The 19,599-nt window shown below is 36.7% G+C and overlaps 1 protein-coding gene across 2 annotated transcripts; it reads right to left on the bottom strand.

The window, feature by feature from the left end:
- Positions 1-428: 428 nt before the first annotated feature.
- On the bottom strand, positions 429-19,417 carry lsr (lipolysis stimulated lipoprotein receptor). 2 transcript variants are annotated; one of them, XM_023276207.3, is made up of 11 exons: positions 19,204-19,417; positions 17,031-17,360; positions 15,281-15,400; positions 14,895-14,951; positions 13,709-13,855; positions 11,632-11,835; positions 11,353-11,409; positions 10,125-10,241; positions 7,081-7,378; positions 1,910-2,375; positions 429-1,224 (listed from the first exon to the last, which is right to left on the bottom strand). In XM_023276207.3, the coding sequence occupies exons 1-11, from the start codon at positions 19,241-19,243 to the stop codon at positions 1,189-1,191; spliced, it is 1,872 nt and encodes a 623-aa protein (XP_023131975.1). In that variant the 5' UTR covers positions 19,244-19,417; the 3' UTR covers positions 429-1,188. The 2 variants fall into 2 exon arrangements, with proteins under 2 accessions (XP_023131975.1, XP_023131976.1); XM_023276208.3 differs by lacking the exon at positions 14,895-14,951.
- Between the last annotated feature and the right edge of the window lie 182 nt (positions 19,418-19,599).

Here is a 19,599-nt window from a genome sequence, read left to right as displayed (position 1 = left end):
AGAGAGGAAGTGACTAAACTCTGGATTAATATTTGAAGCAGTAATTTGTGATGCTTGAACATAACAGTACTGTACAGAGGCATGGTCTTGATGCAACATCAGTTACAGCAGCTATTTTATTAATCACACTTTTTTTTAATGATTTAGTGTGTTACTTTGCGTCCATCCTATGAGTGCCAAATTTGAAGGCAAACTAAAAATAGTTGCAACATTTTTTTCAAAAGATTAATGTTTCTAGTGTCTAATTGATCAGCATACAAAGTTGTTTCTGGTCTTAACATTCCTAAATCCAGCAGGAGTGAACAAATGTTAAATACAGAATATGATTTATAACAACACTGCTACAGTCCGCTATCATTAAATCACAGAATAGCAAGATGGTGTCATCTAGTGGTGAAAGACTTTAAGCAAAAAAAAAAAAAAAAAAAGCCAGGCAATGGAGATCTTTATTGTAAAATTTAAGATTTCATCACAGAATAATGAACATTTGTATTTTCAGAGTTTATTGCTGGTGAGCTGTACAATATACTGTAGGTTAAAACTGCAAATTTCAGTTTAAAAAAAGATAAGAAAAAGAAAATGAAATTTGAGTAGTACAAAGCAAATTCTATTTAAGTACTTTGTTCACCAGATTTCTAAATACAGTGAGCACACAAACATTACGAAAAGCAAAGGTAAAATGAATTCCATTAAATGTAAATACTCTCTTATAAAAACACAATTACTTTTTCACAAATACAAAAAAAGAAAAAAAAATGTCCAAGGATCCCTAAAATGTATGCAAGTTCCTGTATTCAGTTAAATGAAACAGCATAACAGTTAAAAACATTAAAGCTAATTGGAACATGTCAGCTTGTCAAGATGTAAACACCTTTACAGAGAATTATCAACTTGACTTTGACATCTACAAGTAAAATTCTGTACACTCTAAGGCACTTGTGGCAGCCACAATATTTTACACATGAAAAGGCACATGATGTTTTATCTGTGCACCTTTTCCCTGTTAAAAAGGATACAATCACATTCAGCATCAGTTTATGACAAGTTTAACATTTACTATGAAATTGATCAAATCAGCACAGCAAATAAGCAGTGTGACTAATATTTACAGTCTTATAAATCAGCTGGTGTTTTTAAGATAGATCAAACCTGCATCATTATTGAACTTGGTAGCTCACACTGTTTGTTTTACACGACCAGGCTCTCCCGACTCACTGCTCCATTCTGCAACACAAGAAAAGTCACATTCAGTTACCCAGCGAAATAAAGGAAAATCAACATAAATCCTACTTTAGTCATATTTTAGATGGATGTCAATGTAAAACAATGCATTTCAATTCAAAACATGGATCTTTAAAATGGGTCACAAATAAAATTGTATTATTCAAAAAAGGCTCACCTTTATCGCTAAAGAAGCTAAAAATTAATAATTAAAAAAATCTTTCAAATACTATAATTTTTTAACAACTGCTTCTCAAACTACACTAGAAGTGTATATTTTTGGGGTGATTTTCAGCCACAACTTAATCCATAGTCATGGTTGAATATTAACAGCAGGGCAGGTGTATGTCTTTAAAAAAAAAACCTACATCTCCCTTGTTAATGATAAGAAAATGTGCCAGTTAGCTTGGTTCACTGATGTGATCACGACGTAGGACAACAAGAACAGCGTGATGAGCGTTATCTTCCTTTGGTACCACAGGCAACATTTGTTTGTGAGGTTCAGTTCATTGCTGGATTTTAACTTTTTAGAAATGTCTATCTTCGTGTCTGTCCCATCACTGACATTAATTATAATCATCAAAGTAACTTTCATTTTACTTGAAAATGTCCTTAGAGTAAAACCTCCTACATTGTCACTGTAAAACATCACTCAGATGAATGTACAAATAAGTGATCTGTGACTCACCTTGCGGAGGTTGCTTTTCTTAGAAGATGACACACTTTCATCTTCACTGTACGGTGGTGGTGGAGGAGGTGGGTAGTCATCACGGCGACCAGGGTATCCTGATGGGGGGCTCACAGGGAGAGGCGGGGGCCCACGTGGCGCCCTCCCCCGGTCGGAGCGGTCGCTCTCGCTGTCCAGTCGCTCTCGACTGCGTGCCCTCTGCTGCTCGCTCATCTTCTTCCTCTCCATGGCTTCTCGCAGGAAACTGTCATCGTAATCATCTCGGCCACCCCTGGCACCGCCGCCCTGCCGGCGATCCCTCTCCAGATCCATTAGATCATCACGACTGCGGCTGCGACGTCCTGCGAGGCCACCGTAGCCACCTCCCTCTCCTCTCCGACGATCAGGTGAGTAGTCACGACGTCTGCGGTCGTCATAGTCACGATCATAGCCGCTACGAGCGCTGCTGCTCCACTCATCATCCGAGCTGAACAGACACAAAGCAGTACAATTAGAGGCAACAGAAACACACCAGAGCAGTTATTCTGTCATTAGATGAGTTGACGACAAGCTAGCGTTAATCTTAGACCTCGCTGCTGCGTCCTCGACTGTTACATTTTTTACATTTTGACCACCAGATGGAGCCTTGGAAACCTGCTGTATTTAAAACACATGCTGACCACATTGTAAGAGAGGCTGAAGGACACCATATTTATACTTGCTTTATTTCAACATTTCCTATTCAGCAACAAATAAGACTAACCCTTTCCACCAGTGAAACTCACTATTAAATTATCTTGAGACTGAGATTGTGGCACAGATTTCAATTTGAAAAACCACCACGAAAATGTTAAAAGCATCCAAAGAAGATATTAACAATTTTGATGCATGTATAATTTGGAAATAATAACATAACAGGTGTGGCCAGCCTGACTATTAAAAAGCTGGACTTACTAGTGGAACATTATGGCATCTTGAAAAACAAAACAAACAAACACAAAACAATGGACAGCAAACTGCCTTTGTCTCCTGAATGAAAAAGGATTCTCCAAGGATTATTTACACACATTAAGTCAAAAAAAGGTTTGATTCAAAGATGAATAAAAAAGTAGAATAGGCTGGATAGATGAGTGATATTATTTTATATAAAATGACCCATCTACCATTCCCTATTCTTCAAATATAAAAACATGTCTTGCCTCAACACAGGAATATAGTCAACTATTTAATCAGAAGTAATTCAGTGAGAGTAAATTAGAAATTCCTAAATATTCTAATCAAGATTTTTAAACCTATTGGTACTTTCTGGTGGACCAGCTATTGTAGTGTAATATTTTTTGGGTAGGATGTGCTGAAAATAAGAGATGATATAATTATGGCCAATGCTATTAGACTAAAGACCATAAGTAAGAATACCTAATGGTGTAAACGTAAGGTATTATAACTTTTAACATATATTGGAATAATATGCAAGACATCTATCAGAATATAATAAGGGTAAGATGTGGTGCAAATAGTCTGAACATGTCTGGGCATGTTCTCTGTAAAAGATGACCTCATGATAACTTAATGCGCATGTCTTCAGTAAAGTGAGATCTAGGGTGAAATATGATAACCTGACGTCATGATCTGACCAATAGATTGAGAGAAGTATAATGGTGTCAAAACTGTCACTCCTATCATACGTCATCATAGGCGTGGAAAAATGACCAACGCTCCCAGCATAAAAGACGGTGCACGGCTCACTAACTTCAGTTCTTCTTGGGGTGTTATCATTGCTAAGAATTACTCCTGGATTTTTTGTCGACAAATAAATCCTGCTGCCCTCCGAATGCTGCCTTGTCTTGGTGATTTTTTTTGAAGATCTGAACACGGCCAAGTCATAGACTCTGGCCTTGATTTGTAACTTCGTTTACACTTCATCACCATGTAAGACTGATCTCTGGATGTCTGAATGACAGACATGAAACTACAGTAAGCATTCAAAAAGGAATAAAAAGATTGCTCCTTTTATTCGGCTTAATTTGCATTTACAATCTTTTTTTCAAAGCCAAGTGGATTATATAAGTTCTATTTCTGTTTAATTAGAAATCGGAACTAAATGACTGATGACAGATGAGCTGTTGAACTACTTCTTTCCATCGTCCACACAAATGTGAAACTTTACTACTGAAAGATGTACTGAAAGAGGCGATCATCGTAATAAGAGGGTTTTGGTCAGGGTCTTGTCATCTCAACTCAAACAATTTTTTTACACAGTTTCTGCTTACCTAGTTTGAATTTGACTCAAATGTGTATGGCATGACATATGGACATTTCTAAAAGATGTTTTTAGATGAACTATCTATTTTAGATTATTCTAGATTGATGTATAAAGTACTTTCCAAGGTTTTATCCTTTTGTATTGCCCACTTGCAGCATGTTTTTTTCACACTGAACTTTGAGGCTAGGTTTGCACGACAATCTTTCGACAGCTGTTTAGGACAAAGGCGTGACATTTCCACTGTTATTGCAGGTCATGAATGCACACCTCACTTGTGGCTCTTTTGCAAACTAATTTTGATCTCAGTAGTCCTATCTTGTCAGAAATTAGAAGGTCAAGTCTGTGAGATTTTTCTTTGGTAAAGTAAGTAGGCGCTACGACAGCCCTTTGACTCCTTTTCTGAGAAAGGGTTAATTGTATATACAGCATAATTTCGTTGGCAGCAGGTTGAACCACTGAAACTACCAGTATACTGTAACATTTCAGGTTGTAAAGCTCCAACCTTCTCACAACCCGTTTTTGTGTTTTTTTTGACAGCGGTTGAATAGAGACTCTGTGAATTTGCTGAACTATGTCACTGTAACTATGACAACACGTGAACGCTACGTCATCTGCCTGCTGACAATCACATGATTGCGATCCTACTAAAAATCGACTGCTGCGGACTTATCGGAAATGATACAAGGAACAAATGATTAAATTGTGGGGATGTTTCCGAGTCCCAACAATTCCTTCCGCCCGCTACATATTTAGGTCATGTGATTCGGTATCCGTACATAACGTACACATGCATAACACATGCCTGTGCTCAGCGCAAGGTCATTTTATTTGTGGGTACATCTATATTAAATGCCCATTCTATGTTGCTGTGATTTCTGATCATAAATAACAAAAAAAATGCTGCATTTCCACAAAAATATGCTGCATTTCTGACAATGCCATGTGGGGGCATGAACAGCCTTAGCAGAGCACTGCGCTCTCTGAGTGCTTTTCTTGTTATATTTTTAACAATCTGACAAATTAAAATACACAAAATGGACACAATAAAGAAAGCTGCTGAGCTTGAGGCCCATCAGTAATTTCTGTAATTGCTGTGATACTGAATGATTTGCTTTGTATATCTTCATACATAACGACTTGAAGTAAATGGCATGATGCTAATAATATGTAGGAGTTGTTCAGAGAACTCACGTTGGAAATCCATTTTTCATTACATAAAAGCAAGCTAAGTTCATTTACAACTGCTCCTCTTCATATTGACGCTAAATTAGATCTATTTGATGTCACATTTATGTAAAGTAATCTAATCTAAAGTTATTATTATTAATAATTAATCTAATGTAATGTAATATAATGAAAATGTTGAGGATGAGTGACTCACTCAGGTAATAAAATTAGCAATCATCACTAACCGGTGATCAGATTAAAACAGAAAAGGAAGTGAAATGAAATTCTGAGCTTTTTGTTGTGCTATTATTATTACACCCGTACAGCTTTCAGCTTTAGGTAGAGCAGCTTTTATGTTGCCTACCAAACCGGAAACCACAGAAAAAAAAAAAATACTGACTAGTCTGGGAAACCCCACACCTCATCTAGAAAAATGGTTGTGTATTTTACGAAAATAGGACACCAAGATATTAATAATAAATAGATTCATACATTTCAAGCAATAGATAAACTCTACATTGAGATACACCTATATAACTATGAGAACAATCTGTGATTCTTTGATAACAATTGTTAGAAAATTTCTAAATATTTGAATCAACTTCTTTAAACCTACCTGTACTTTCTGTTGGATCAACTGCTTAAAAAAACAATAATAAGATTGCAGCTTTAATTATCTTAATTTGCATTTACAAATAAGTGTTGTTTTTTGTCAAAGCAAAATAGATTGGAAAGAATATGTATGAATTTATGTGATTAGAAACAGGAATTAAATCAGTGATTAGAGATGCCTCTTCTTTGCACCACCCACGCAGCTGTCGAACTTCACTTAATGACCTTCAACTAAATGGGGTCATGACTGTAAAAACAAAACTTTGCTTAGGGAGCCATTCCACCTCAAGTCATACAATTTCTCAAACACTTTCTGCTGAAAAATTTATAGCACAAAATATGGATATTTATAAAGATGTCGCAATTTTAGATTGATTTATTGAGTACTTTCTGAGATTTTTTTTATTTATTTTATTTTTCTAATTGTCTGCCCACTCACTTTAAGCATGCATTGTTACACAATGAAGTTTGAGGCTATGTTTGCATGACAATGTTTCAGGAACTGTTCAAGATAAAAGCCTGAGATTTTGACTATTATTGCTCATCATGCACATAATCATAAAATAATAATAAAAAATAATGATACAAAAAATGACAATGCAGAAGTCGGCCAATGATATTTTTGAACCACATGTAGCTGCATGTCACATTAATACAAAACAAAACATATACAGTACTTTTAAATATGACACGTTTGGTCAGAAAAAATTTTATTTTCATTGAACCTAAATACCTGATTGAGCAGGTATGACAAGTTATATGACAGAAACAATAACACTGCTAGACAGCCTAATTTAAGTAGAACTGAGTTCTTGAGGTTCAAAATGGCCTTCCAAATATAACTAAGATTAAATGTTTTATCTAACATGAGCATACTTTTAATTTGTGGACCCCACTTTGTAGGCATAAACCTTGGTTTGAAGAGGACTTATCATGTAGTGTTGTGTATGCTCTTTGGAAAACAGACCTGAACTAGGCCATTAGAATGACATCAGGAAAGCATGACCGTAGCCAAATCCATAGATCTACTGGAGGAGTGCGATTTTAAATATCCATAGTCAATGAAAAGTTTTAAGCAAATCATAGATGGTCAAGTAGAAGACCCCTAATGATTTAAGCAGGAATAAACCCTCAGGAACTTGTAACTCACCCTCTCCTGCCTCTAGGCTCATCTGGGCGTCGATGTGGTGGGTAGTTGTCTCGGGGGTATCGCCGTCCAATGTCGTCAAGGTTGTCCATGGAGCGGGCGCGCATGCGATCCCCCATGTACCCTCCACCACGACGTGGGTAGTCATCACGCCGGTGGCCCTGCTGGGAAACACTGCTGATGGTGCTCATGGCTTCATCCCGGTCATAGACTGTGGCCAGAGGTGGTGGCTGGGAACGTCCTCCACGGCCTCGAGGCTCCAAGCTATCATGCAGGGAAGTGACTTCACTCATGTTGTCCACTGAGAGAGGAAAACCACAACAGGATGAGACAGAGGGAATTAAAACTGTCTGGTTGAAGAATAAGCAAAGTAAGTAGCTAATTAAACCTTTGCAGCCATCAAGATAAGATAAGATTTATTGATCCCCCAGAAGGGAAATTTACATGTTAATCAGTTACATACATATAAAGCATGAAACAATGGCAAAGTACAATAAAGCTAAAAAGATAAAGTTATATTAAAGATAATGTACACCTTTCACATGTACAGATGAGACACGATGAATTTACATATGGAAAGGTACAGATATGACACAAGTAATTTACATCTGGATATGTACAGATATGGCCTGATGGATAATGTACCCAACTGATGGAGACACCTGGTGTGTAGAATTGTAGTTTTATACAGAATAGCAGTGCCAACATTTCTGTTATTGCAGCTGAAATGTTATTAAGAGAAAAAAGGTATTATTTTGATCATTAATACACATGAAGAGCTGCAAGAGAACAGTGTTATGTTTTTGTGTTGATCTGGAAGAGCTGTAAGGAGAGAACACAGTTTTGCAATTTGTTGTTGGGTTGTGTTTCATAATGTTTGAACATGGCTCTTTTAACACTTAACAAGCTACAGGGAGGAAATCAATGTTTACCAACAGCTATAGAGAGAAAAAACAGTGTTAAGATATGTTGTTGCACTGGATGAACTAAAGGATAAAAATCAGTGTTAAAAACGTTGTACTGGAAGAGCTACACAGAGAAATAAACTGCATTACATAATGAAGAATGTTACACTTGATGGGCTGGGAACATAAAAATGAGCCCCAAGTCTAAAATTTGCAGCCTCGTTTATGTTTTATGTCATAATTTATAAAATAAATATATTTACTTTTGATGAGAAAATCATAGCCTCATGGAAATTGTGCATTTTCAAATTTTTTGGAACTCCGATCAACTGTACACCTGTCATTTGCAAACGCTTTGAGCCAGTCAGAATAAAACCTATGGGGCTACAAAGATTTACAAAGTGTTCATAATAATGACCAGAACTGAAAGTCGCCACTCCTTAGAGCTGACGATTCGTGACAGTAAATGTGAAACAGAGTTCACTAATTAATCAGTGCAGACTTGACGTCATTTATAGGTTTTCCCCATCAAAATCCACTTCAGTAGTTTCTCTCAAGCTCCCTATCTTCTGCTTTGTAACAAAAATAAAAATTAAACCAATTGTAAATACTTAGAAAACATGATTCTAGTACAGCATTAAAGTGACATTTAAATCTGTCCCTGATCATTGATTTAACCTCTAAAAATCCAACTCTATCAAAGTTACATCTGTAGAAGTTTTCTTTTTTCATTGAAAGTAATCCCTTTCTGACTTAAAATGGCTTAGATGCAAACCCTACATCTTTGCTTTCTCTAGAATGTGTGAATCTGTGTAGTACCTGCCTCCTCCTCCATTCATCCATCCCCACGCACAGCAGCTTTGAGCTCACTAGCTAACCCACTACTCAAACCCAGTAAAACTGCTCTACTTGGCACAATTATAAGTTGTAGCATTGGAGTAATTTAGCCATACGTTTGAGCTAGAAATCCATTCTGATTGATAGGGAAAGCCCAGTTCTGCAAGTGGACAGATCAGTTCCTTAGGTTTGTTATGCATAAAGCCTTGGAAGTAAGAATCTGTATTTTTTAGTCAGTCATCAGTACACTTTGTGCAAGGTGCAAATGGCATTTTGCTCATGATGTGTCCTCTAGTATATAAAAAACACACCACATGGACAAGTTAAGAAGTTTTAGCAAAAAAAAAAAAAAAAAAATCAAACATTCCTGACTGCAGCCATTTGCAGCCAAGCAAGCCAGGAGTGTGTAAAACTTCACAGGGGAATTTCCTGTTGCCAACTAATCCTCTCAGTCAAAAGTCATCTGAAACCACACACACTTTAAAGCCTGTGCTCTGTTCATCCATTTAGTGTCTCCGATGTCAGTTCATTAAACAGCCTTTTATTCAAAAACTGATCATCAAGGAAATATTCATGATTGTATTACTTTTATTTTGATAGTGGGATCTGTGTAATCTCAGAGCAGAGCTAGGAGACAATTCACCATTAATCTGACTTTCAGCTGACTTACATTGTGACAATATCATATCCCACTATTATTTCACAAACTTTTGTGAACCATAGTAATGATTTTAAGGGTTTTGTCAACATCAATTCATAAAAATAGAGAATAGTTTAAGACATATGATCAATTTCTTTATTCAGATTTTATTATAGGTTATTCTGCAGGTCTTTGCCAGTTGTTCTGGAAATGGTCATTTTAAAAAATATTATTACCTCTGTAAAACTTACTCAAATATGATCACTAATCTTTAGTCAGGATAACTTGGGACACTGCTGAAAAAGTAATGCTATTAAACAGCTGCATCATATTTGGTGTTCTGTAATCAAATTTAATATAAATTGGTGTTCTGTAATCATATTTGGTGTTCTGTAATCAAATTTAATATAAATTGGTGTTCTGTAATCAAATTTTATATAAATTTAATCTCTCTTCCTTTAGCTCATCTCCCCTTCATAACACAGAACTGCAGTCAGTTCAAAAAAATGAATGAACTACTCAACGACTTGGAGGAAGTGTAACCACACACAGAAACAGCAGCAGACAGCTTTTACCAGAAGCTGATTTATTGTTACCAGCAGTGGTCTATGGTGCAGTTTGCACAGAACTGCAAGTAGAAGAGCAGGAAGTCATTAGAGACTCACGGCGGTTGTAGTTTGCAGGTCTGGATGGGTCTAATTTGGCCAGCTCCTTCTCCATATAGTAGATGGCCCGTGTTGCATTGCCATCAGGGTCTACCTGGATACGATAACCACTCCGAGCTGGATGGAAGAAGAGAGAAAGTGGCAATACACTGAATTACTGGGCCACATGAAAGAACATTTTTTTTTATCCTAAACATCTCTTATTTTTCCTCTTTCAGTCTTTCTTACATTAACATTTTAAGTCAGATTCATCAATCTCTCTCTCTGAATTCCAAAGCCCATCAGTGAGTATTAAAAGACATGTTTTTACTTCTTTTTTTTTTTAAATCACCAAAAATATACCAGGAAACAGGAGTTGGATTTACAATTTTTCGATGGCCCACAGTCAAGAAAAAAATTCAGGGACTTTTCAGCTGAACTGGGCTGAACTGCATTCTGTGCTTATACAGAGACAGAAGGCAAGTAAAATATGCATAGTATGTATTTTTTAATGATTTGTGGCTGTATATTTTTTTTATACTACATAAAAGATATTTTTGAGTTATTTGTAACTATATTTGTGTGTGTGTGTGTGTGTGTGTGTGTGTGTGTGTGTGTGTGTGTGTGTGTGTGTGTGTGTGTGTGTGTGTGTGTGTTTCCTACCATTGTTGTGGAAATCATTGTTAATAATTATTGTAAGGAATGATTAACATAAATGTGATCAGACAGTCTTTTTACATATTATTTTCATTATTATTATTATTGTTTAAAGATGATGGCACACGTTTGCTATTGAGGAAGTTTGTATCAAACAAGGTGCCCTTCGTACTACTCAGTACCCTTGAAGTTGCTCTCAGGTTCAAAAAGGTTGGTGACGCCTGATATAGACTGTGAAGAGAATCAAAAGTAAAATACCAAGACAAGTATAATATTTGAATCTAACCAAAAACTTGTTTTAATAAGTCATTTCATCTGTATTCTAAATGTTACTGTCATTTTTTAAGCAGATATGACTAACAACTGGGTGAGATTTATACATTTAGCTTCAATTATTTGCAATTATTTTCAAGGTTTTTACTATTTAAGAAAGATACTCAACACATCAAAAATTGTGTCATTCATAACCTTGAGGAAAGGGAAATTCCTTTAATGATGCTGCTGTTTGGGTTATGTCATGAGAATACCCCACCAACGTAAATACCAATCAGTTAATTACAATAAGAGTGTTGGTGTTTTTCCATTCACTCACTGTGTTCGCCTCCACCATCATGTTCATGCAGCAAAGGCACCTGGGAACCCTGTCCCACTGCAGAGACAAAAACAAACCAAATTTAAATGAGGATTCAGCAAGCTAAACATTAAAGAAACAAAAAGTACTTCACACGGTCATTCTAAAACTCGAACTTAACCGCTCGCACTCACTTAAGCTCAAAACAGTATGAGGCCTAAAACAGATATTACTCATCAATAACTTTCAGTATCTGCACATAAATATTAAAAATCTGGTGGAAAAGTACAGGAAATCTACCTGAGCTGGCACCATCATAGTCACGACCATAACCATTCTGAGGAGGTGGGGGTCCAGCTCCATTGGGTAGAGGAAGCAGGGGCATAGCAGGCTGGTTAATTAGGGGGCCACTGTATGCAGGTTGAGCATACATACTCGGAGCATAGAGTGTGGGAGCATATTGACTGACCACGCCTTTCTTCACCGCTTTTCCTGCCTCATACACTGCAAATGATTGGAACAGAAGTGGGTTAAAGTGGAAAGAAACATGACTGATTGGAACAGTGGAAAGACCTCATGTGTCTTGAGCAGCTGAGACAGAAATAAATGCAAAGCCACTACTGAAGACCATGAAAATGACAAGTGTAAGCTGAAAAGGAGGGGTTCAACGTTTTGGCCTTTTTTCTTGCCAGGCTTTGGTGAGACCATACCTCTCTCAAGTCTCTCAATTAAAGAAAGGACTGACAGTAGAGTGCCAGCAGCCTATTAAGTGAGCTTACACTGTACAAGACAAAGAAACAGTCCTTATAAATGCTGCTGTTGAACTATTACTATTTTGTAGAGGTGAAACAAACCTCTGAGGCTTTTCTTCAACCTTCTAAGCTAAACATTTTCCCCTTGTTCTGAACTAGGCCAAACTAAGCTAACACTAATTGGCCGCTGACTCTTGTTTCAGATTTGCTGTACAGACATGATGGATCTTCTCCTCTCACTCAGAACAACAAAACAGGTATGGGTATGCCTTAACATATCGAATTACTGCTTACACTAAGCTTGATCAACCATGTGGTTTGCTCTATGCTTTAAAATAATCCTGAACTTCATCTGTAAGGTAGTTTTGTTGTAACAGTAAAAATCTACCAAGATATGTGAATACATTCAGACAATGCTTGGTTACTTTTATACAAAAGTACAACACTACATGGCAAGAACAGGCAAAGCAGGAGTTACCTTTTAAAACACAAAACTGGTTGGCTTAAACATATGCATGAACTAATGCATCTCAATTTGAACATCACGAAAAAAGTTATTGAAGAGAGGGATTTTTTTTTAGATATTCTGGCCTCATTGCAAGTAAAGTGATATAGTTCAAGCCTTTTCTTGTTTTAATTTTGATGAATATGGCTTATAGATAATGGAAATCAGAAGTCCAGCATCTCATATTATTAGAAAATTTACCCTGAATAAATTACTATTCAAACAATAAGAATAAAATGTAACTCAGTCTAGTTCAGTACACACAGTCAAGGGCAAGACTGCTGACTTAGAAGTTGACTCAGAAGATGACACCCTTCACAAAGATGGTCGACCACCTGCCCACAGTGCCCAAACTGCTACTAAATGGTGTGCTGGCATGATATTACTATGCTTGACTGGCCACTTTTCAGAAGTTTAAAATTTGTGTATTGTAAATCCATTTCTTGATTGATCCTCAGAAATATTCTAATAATTTGATTTGAGAAAGATTTTAGTGAATTTCTGATTTTCATGAGCCATAATCAACAAAATTAAAACCAAAAAAAGGCTCATAATATTTCAGTGAATGTGGAATTTATTAAAGTTTAACTAAAGAATTTTCTTAACAATTTTTTAAAAAAAATGTACCATTATTACCTTTGCAATCTGCACCGTTTTTATTATGAAGTCATTTTCAAGACACATGACAGATGAAATGCAATGTAACTGGCAAACATATATGTGACTATTATGGGAAATATATTTTATTTGACTCTTTAATTCTCTTAGCCAACAATGACAATTTTAAAGTTGTATTACAGATGTGTGAGCAAGGGGAGTGACACTGAAGCACAGAATAGCAGTAAATGAGAAGAAATGTGTTTTGCTTTTCCTTTCTTGAATGTTTGTTGTTCTGTAAAGCCTTTTTTAATTTAACAAAAGACCCAACACGTACAAGAATTTTCCTACATAATGTATACAGTCAACACTAGTAAAATTACGTTTTTTACCATTTTTCAATACTCAGACCTATAGACACATTTAGTTAAATGAAGTCTTTAGACTTGATACCCAGTCCTAGATTACATGCAGTTAAAAGAAATCTAGAGAACTTTCATATGCTTTTCTATTTGGTACTTACAGGCTCGTGGACAGCAGCAGCGGTCAGGGCAGCAGGGACAACTGACATAGCAGCAGCATGTATGTGGACAACACTGGCACCAGCAGATCCCAATCAGGAGCAGCAGCAACAGGAAGCCCAATACCACAAGGACAACCAGAAGCCAGTCTGAGTGGGCCAGCAGGTAGTATGTTAGATACATTTATATTTACATTATTAATACACATAACTTGATTATCCTCCTTCAACGAGTGACAAAAGTCCAGAAAAAAAACAATAAATTGTCACACATTTCATGGTCATTATCAAGTTTGTTTAAAACCGTGAGCTACACATAAAGTTTTGCTTTGTGTTGTAAAATCAGTGAAGTAGAATGATGCAGAGATGAAAGTTCTGTTTGGATGTAATTTTCTTATTGAACAGAAAGTCTCTGGGGAGTGATATGTAAATATATCCCTGAAGACCAGTCAAAAAGAAAGCAGCAGAAGTTTGTGAGCTGACAGTCAGTTCAACATGATAACCCTCATATTTAATTTTTATTATACTGTGTTCAAGTCAACCAAACATATTGACTACAGTGGTAAATTGGGTCTTTTTAAGGTTTTGTCAAACCGGTAAAGCCGGTTCATCCTTATACCCAAAGCATGATTGCACTGTGCAAGTCAGTTCAGGCAGCATATGCCACAAAGAGAGGGGAAATGCTACATTGGATTTGCAAAGCAATGAGTAGAAACATTATTCGACTCTTGTGTACTCAGATAAGGACGTGTGCTGAATGCCCTTTTGTTGCTGTTCAGCAGCTACAGGCAATCTACTCTCACCACTGAAAGTTACACATTGGGCCTGAGTCACATTAAAGAGACAGAAACAGAGGTAGATGATAGGAGAGTGTGAGTTTAAGGATGTAAGAAAAGCGGAACAAAAATCATAACAGTGCAAGAACCTAATATATTTTCAACCATAAACTGAGTCATGCTTGGTACTTTTGTGCATTTACATTAGGACCTTGACCAGGAATTTGCCATGTCCAAACTGTTGAATCTTTTAAACACAAACAAAACCGAGTGGCCTCTAGCAATGCAGCTGGGGCAATGTGTAAGAAATGACTGCCAGTCCCATTTCCTTCACAACTAAACCTGACACTCCCTCACATGCCTCTACAGTGGGACTAAAACTTGACAGAGCTACATCAGATCGCTTGTACTACCTTCCATAATCAGTAAGTCAATGCCAGGCAGGAGGTCAGTAGTATTTGACTTTCTCTCTGTGAAAGAAAGATAAAGTCACAATTACTTTTAGGGGAATTGGACTATTTTTACTGGCTGCAACTTATGACTCTATGACTATACGAAACAACTCTTGAGAACCCTGCTCATGGCTTCTTGACTGTAAATCTATCCCCACAATATGGCCTCAGCTACTTGCAACATCTGCCTGGCCAAATGCTTTTTCTACATTTCCTCTCAAATATTTTATTGAATAACATGTGCAGAAGGGAGGAGCTGAGTGGAAAAGGGGGGAAGCACAGGGAGAAAAGAAGCAAACTGCAAGTATTCCGTTGCAAGAATCTGACCAAATCTGATGGAAACTTACCAAGTACAATTAGCTCTGTGTAGTCTTCACCATTTCCTGAAAGATCTTGGGATGATATCACAGAACACACATAGACGCCGCTGTCTCCCCAAGCAGTCTGCGCGATATTCAGGTCTGCATCTGTGAGTAACAATTTAACGGTTATTATTCAGAATAATTCTAATTATATATTTGTTGGATCTTGTAAAAATCTTTGTTAGATTGCAGTGTTTCGACTTCTCTAACTAGAAAAATATTATTCAGCAGATTTTTCTGCTGATTGTGAGTGTGTGTTTTCTTCTACATTTGCCCTCCAGTTCCAGTGTGGCTTTACTATGTGTTTATTACTAAATATTTTGGCATCAGTGTGTCATGGTCTTGAAGAAAACACTTTTTGCTTAGAAGTCACTCCGAGCTCACCTTAATTTTGGAGAAATAATGACTGACAGATCCTAGTAGTGTTTATATACTAATGGATTTTCTTTTAAACTAAGAGCCTTTCTCAGTTAATGTATAAAAAGTAATTGTAAGAGGCTTTAGTTATTTCTTAAAAATAGACATTTTGTAACTGGATCTGTTTATAGTACTGTGAAAAAGTTTCAAGCACTAAAAGAGAAGTGATGATACTTCTACAAAAACTGCCATGATCACTTTTAACTTGCTTGTTGACTTCATACACTTAAAGCAAATACGTCTGCTCTTGAGACAGACTGTGAGAATTTACGGTTTCAGTTCAAAATGACTGGGAGTAACGGCGGTAGAAAAGATAATTACAAGCTGCAGATGTCAAAATAATGACTCACATGAATGGGATCTAAGCCCTAGGCACAAATAAAAGTGGACCTAAGGAGACAGATGTGGCTGTCCTCCCTGTCAAATCTGTTAATACACTAAATTAATGGTTAGGAGTAGGTGTTTTTATCAAGTCAACAGTTCTTTGGCATACCATAAGTTGTCATGACTCTTTTGTTCTGTTGTTCATTTTTAAGGCCTCCAACTTGGACACTGAGCAGAAAATTCCTTCTGGGCACAGCCATTGTCTAAGGCCTTCTATGAAACTTTCAATTTGGTGCCTACATCACATATCTAAAAACTCTGGATCATCACGTCAGTCTCTTTTGTGTGACACTGTAATACAACATTAGTATATAATAATGTGTACGTGTTTTAGATGCATTGGTACCGTTAGTGTTTTTACCTTGCTTCAGCTCTGTCAAAGACTTTGCAGACTGACCTTTGAGAAGTGTTAAAATGATGTTGATTTTCACAACAGTAATAATGTGGCATACTCTGAGAAAAGTAATGCCACATAAATGGCAAATGCAAAGATATTTTTATGAGCTTCTAATATAGTCTGTATATATCTATATATATGAACACTTGTTATCATACATGTATATATCCATTGATTTCTGCTCAGCATCAATGGACAGTCCCACACTTACTGTACAACTTTTTCCAAGAATATTCATCTAATTTGCAATAATATACATTTGGCGACAGTTCTAGCTTTAAACAGTATCAAGAATAAATTTACATTACGCGTACACTTGCAGATACAGAAAGCATGAATTATCCTTTACTGACTCATAGCACAAACAATTTGGTCTAAAATGCAGTCATTCTGTGTATAAGTCTCTGTACAATGAAAGTTTGCATTTGACATCTTTATACTTTTCTATTTTAAAATGTAATTTTATCTGCCAAGTCACAATCAGTCTGATCTAGGCATCCAGCTAGCATTTCAGAGTTTAAGCTTTGATCAACTCACTGTTTAGGATGCTGATCTTGCGCCCCTGGTATTCTGTGCCAAGGGTAACTGCATTGCCCTGCTTGGAGGCCACTATGCGTACTGTCCTTTGGCTGTCGGCACACTCGATGTTGGGGTCATAGTTTGGGTTGTTTTGAGAAAGGATGTTTTCTGCACTGCTGGGATTGAGTGCAGCCTGGATCGGGTCCCGGCAGTATGACTTGTACTTCCATGTGACAACGGGAGGCTGGGTTGCAGTTGTCTGGTAGTTACATGTGAGAGTGACAGGCTGGAAGAGGATGACGATGTACCTCTTGGTAGGACACTGGACCGAAATGCCCATAGTGGACTCTGGAAAAGAATTTAAAAATAGAAAGATTTACACTGGTTATCCTGAGTGGTGATATTTATTGTGAAATGCTCCTCACATTTAGTAATACTGCTTACAGATTTCTCATTAGTCTACAATACCCCCAAGGTGTGGTAAATGACAAACAATATTTCTTCATTGCCAGTATCACCGAGACTGGGTGTGATGACTCATCTGGCTGTGTAATCTCAGCCTGACCATTAGTCTGAATATCAGTGTTGTTCTCAACAATCTTTCTAAGCCTTGCTTCATTTTCTTTCTCTTCCGAAAGCTTCCTTTTCACTTGATCGAACCTCTCTTTGGCCTCTTTAGTGGAAACTTCAAACTTTTTCTCCAAGTTCTGCTTTTCAAGATTTAGTGCAACTATCTCCTTTTGAAACTGTGAAATGGTCAGACTAGCATAGATTATGATAGCAGGGCTCACAGAACACAGCACAAAAACTATACAAAGCTTTGAATACACAGGCAAGATTTGTGATTTTAGACAATTTCAATTTGTTGACAGTCAGAAAAATACTAATTATTTCCAGTCAAACGTGTTATTAGCAGTGGTTAGCAGCAGTGACAGTATTTGCTCTGATTCAGCTGGCTTTCCTTTTACCCAACAGCTTGTCCATTTACTGCTAACCCTTAACGTTGAGGCCTTTATCAGGTCATAAAGCACAGAAGCGTGAAATGTGGGTTAAGTGTGGTTTCAATAGAGCACATTCAGCATTAGGTCTGCCTAGGAACATCAAAAAAAGAAAGGAACTGTTTTGTTTTAAAAAGATCACAAATTAAACATTGTCACAGTGAAAGCAGCCATTTAGACATTTCTTGCGACAATGTAATAGTGTGTGTGTTTTGTTTGCAGACATTATACTGACATTATTTCCTGCCATAAAGAAAGTACACCAATATCAAGTCAGCAGGAACCAGAGGAAACTTCTCACTGTTTTTGTTACATGTTTAAATGTGTTCTTCAGCTCCAGTTAACTAAATTATTACTGCTATAGTTGTGGTCTAGTTTGTCTATTGAAGTCTGTATCGAATATTTGCGCCGCGCCAGTGACTGACTCACTTCCTCTCATCCAGTTTCCCCATGGTTAGTCTTAAATGTCAACGCGCACACACACAAAAAGATGAATGCATTTTCCAGATGGCACAATCAGCACAAACATTTCCTGGCAGTATTTCCTGAGTTTATTTGTAGAATTGGTAAAGAAAAAAATCACAAGATCTAATTAAATAAACTGAATAAAGCCGAAAAACATCCAATATGTGCTTTCCATATCATATATATATTTAGATTTATTTAACAGCCTCTAATCGCCCTTCTCTTATTGCTGCTTTTTTTCTGACACAGAAATACACATTCCAGTCTTATCCAAAATTATATCCAGTTTATTATTATTATTATTATTATTATTATTATTATTATTATTTTCTAACAGGTTCTGCTACCAGCTTTTAGTTTTAAGAAGTTCTGCTTAAAAACAAAAAAAAAACTTCAGTTTTATCCAAAATTATATCCAGTTTTTTATTATTGTTCTAATTATTATTATTTTCCAACAGGTTGTGCTAACATATTGTAGTTTTAAGAAGTTCTGCTTAAAAACAAACAAAAAAAAACTCGTTTCATAATTTTCAAAAGACTTCGCTCTTTCGAAATAATCCATTCCACTCATGATAACAGGCCCAAAATATTAACTACACATAAAAATGACAAACAAATGTGTCCTAAAAACTCGAACATTTACAGAAGCGTAGAGAATCAACGGAGTTTCACGGAAGAGGGCCCACCCTGTTTGAAAAAAAAAAAAAAAAAAAAACAGGCCAACTTACCTGTCGCCATTAAAGCAGCGACGACTAACGTCCAAAACATTTTTAATTCTCTTTCCTCAGATTCTCGGTCGACTTAAGTATTAATAATTAATCAGACACACACACAATAACTCAAGCATACGCATAATATTGAGCGCAAGTGTACTTTTCCTCAGCCAGGTAATAGTGTAAGCTCCATTTTGTGTCTTTGTATCCTGTTGACGAGGGAGTACCTGGACGCTCCAACCGCACAGCCAACAGGTGAGCGTTCAGAGCCAGGTTTCGAAACACGGGGGTGTGTGTAAATTGTTCTGGAATATTTTCCCGTCGACTGCGTAATAGATTCACGACAAAAAACAGGTGGTGGTGATTAGAGCAAACCTGTAAAATAGGAAACTGTTACTTTGTCCACACTTG

The sequence above is a fragment of the Amphiprion ocellaris genome, chromosome 9 (genome assembly GCF_022539595.1).
Source record: "Amphiprion ocellaris isolate individual 3 ecotype Okinawa chromosome 9, ASM2253959v1, whole genome shotgun sequence".
Classification (NCBI taxonomy): Eukaryota; Metazoa; Chordata; class Actinopteri; family Pomacentridae; genus Amphiprion; species Amphiprion ocellaris.
The sequence above is the reverse complement of the archived record's forward strand: the minus strand, read 5'-3'. Positions and strand labels throughout refer to the sequence as shown.